This window comes from Mandrillus leucophaeus, unplaced genomic scaffold (assembly GCF_000951045.1).
Source record: "Mandrillus leucophaeus isolate KB7577 unplaced genomic scaffold, Mleu.le_1.0 Scaffold165, whole genome shotgun sequence".
Lineage (NCBI taxonomy): Eukaryota > Metazoa > Chordata > Mammalia > Primates > Cercopithecidae > Mandrillus > Mandrillus leucophaeus.
The window spans coordinates 3,401,221-3,402,748 of NW_012101643.1; the positions used below are offsets into that span (position 1 = coordinate 3,401,221).

The following is a 1,528-nucleotide window of genomic DNA, read 5'->3' on the forward strand; positions in this document are numbered from 1 at the left end:
TGTGGTTGACCCGTGGTACCTGATATATACCAAGGCTGCCTACTCCAAAGGCTCATAGTCTTCTAACCATAACCATACCCATCTCCTTGGCTTGGAAACATTTATTTGTCCTTCCTTGGTGGCAAGTGGGTGACTGACTTGGGCATTTGTAGTGAATGTTCCACCTGTCCAGGGTGGGCCAAGGCTGAAGACACCACGTGAAAGTCTCAGCTCCTTCCCTCCAAGCGGTCTCGACAGAGTTGCCATCAGAAGCGTGGAATCAGCAGATGTCCCACCCCCATATCCAGATGAAGGGAAAGTTGGGTCCTGGGGACCCGTGATGGGGATCTGGTTTGGAGAGTGGCCTGAGACAGACCCACAGAGTGAAACTGAGGTCAAGCCAGGCGGAATGACCAACCATGGTGTTAGTCAGTCAAGACCCATCAGAGGCAGAACCCAGGTGGGAGGAAACAGTGAAGGCAGTGGTACCAGCCCAGTGAGGAGTGGGGTGGGGATGAAGCTGTGGATGTGCCTAGGGGTCTAGGGTCCAGGCATGGTCCCTCTTTATAGAGCTGGGAGGGGCATGTGTCCTGCTCAGATGACTTTCTTCCTAAGACTGTGCATCAACCTTTTGTTCTGAAGCTGTCGTGGACCAGCGCCCCATCAACTACTGTGCAACTGGCCTGCATAACTGCGACATACCCCAGCGGGCCCGGTGTATCTACACAGGAGGGTCCTCCTACACCTGTTCCTGTTTGCCAGGCTTTTCTGGGGATGGCCAAGCCTGCCAAGGTATGTGGTTGCTCTGATTTTCACCTGTGTGTAACCTGAGGAAGTTTCCTAGGTGGTACCTGGCATGTGCCAATCACCAACTCACTCCCAAATAAAAGAAAGAGTTCTTCTGTCATCTCCATTGAGTTAATGAGTTGCTTTTCATATCTCTCTAGTAGTTTGAACTATGCATTTTCTTTCGGGGGCTGTTCTCATTGGTGACTGTTTTGTTCTAGGTGACTAGTTCATTCAGGTGACAATTAGACACCTGCTCTCTGCTACGAACTGGGGATATTTTCTGTCTTTCATGAAGAGACAAACTCTCCTTTTACCTGGAGGACATGCATGAAGCTTAAAGTCTATCCATTTATTTAATAAGATGTATTAATATATAGTCATTCAACTGGCTTGTTCTAACCTTCTCCTTCAAAAAAGCAAAGTTATCTGATTGAATAAATGACTGCAGGTCAAAGAGTAAATGACTCAATGTAATTCCTTCAGACTTGAGCTTCTTGGCTGCCAGGGTGCTCTTACAGGTAATTTTAGGTAAGATAACCCATGAATAGAGTATCCTGAGTCTCTTGGTTTGCACAATCACTTGATATTATACCATAGAGTATTTCTAAAAAGTCCCAACTAAGATAGAGTTTCTGAGATACTTTCTCTTTATTACTGAACATGTGGGTGTTTTCTCACTTTCTCTCAAGTAGTTAATAATCTGTTGGTCAACACTCAGACAGTTTTGAAGCTCTCATTTATGACAGGAGGGATAATTTTA

General features: G+C 46.1%; 1 protein-coding gene across 1 annotated transcript in view; it reads left to right on the top strand.

Annotated features, from left to right (window-relative positions):
- NID1 (nidogen 1) overlaps positions 1 to 1,528 on the top strand; it is a 122,744-nt gene that overhangs the window by 79,776 nt on the left and 41,440 nt on the right. Inside the window, exon 12 of the mRNA XM_011976394.1 lies at positions 622 to 784. Coding sequence (XP_011831784.1) covers positions 622 to 784 — 163 coding nt within the window. The remainder of the gene's footprint in view (positions 1 to 621; positions 785 to 1,528) is intronic.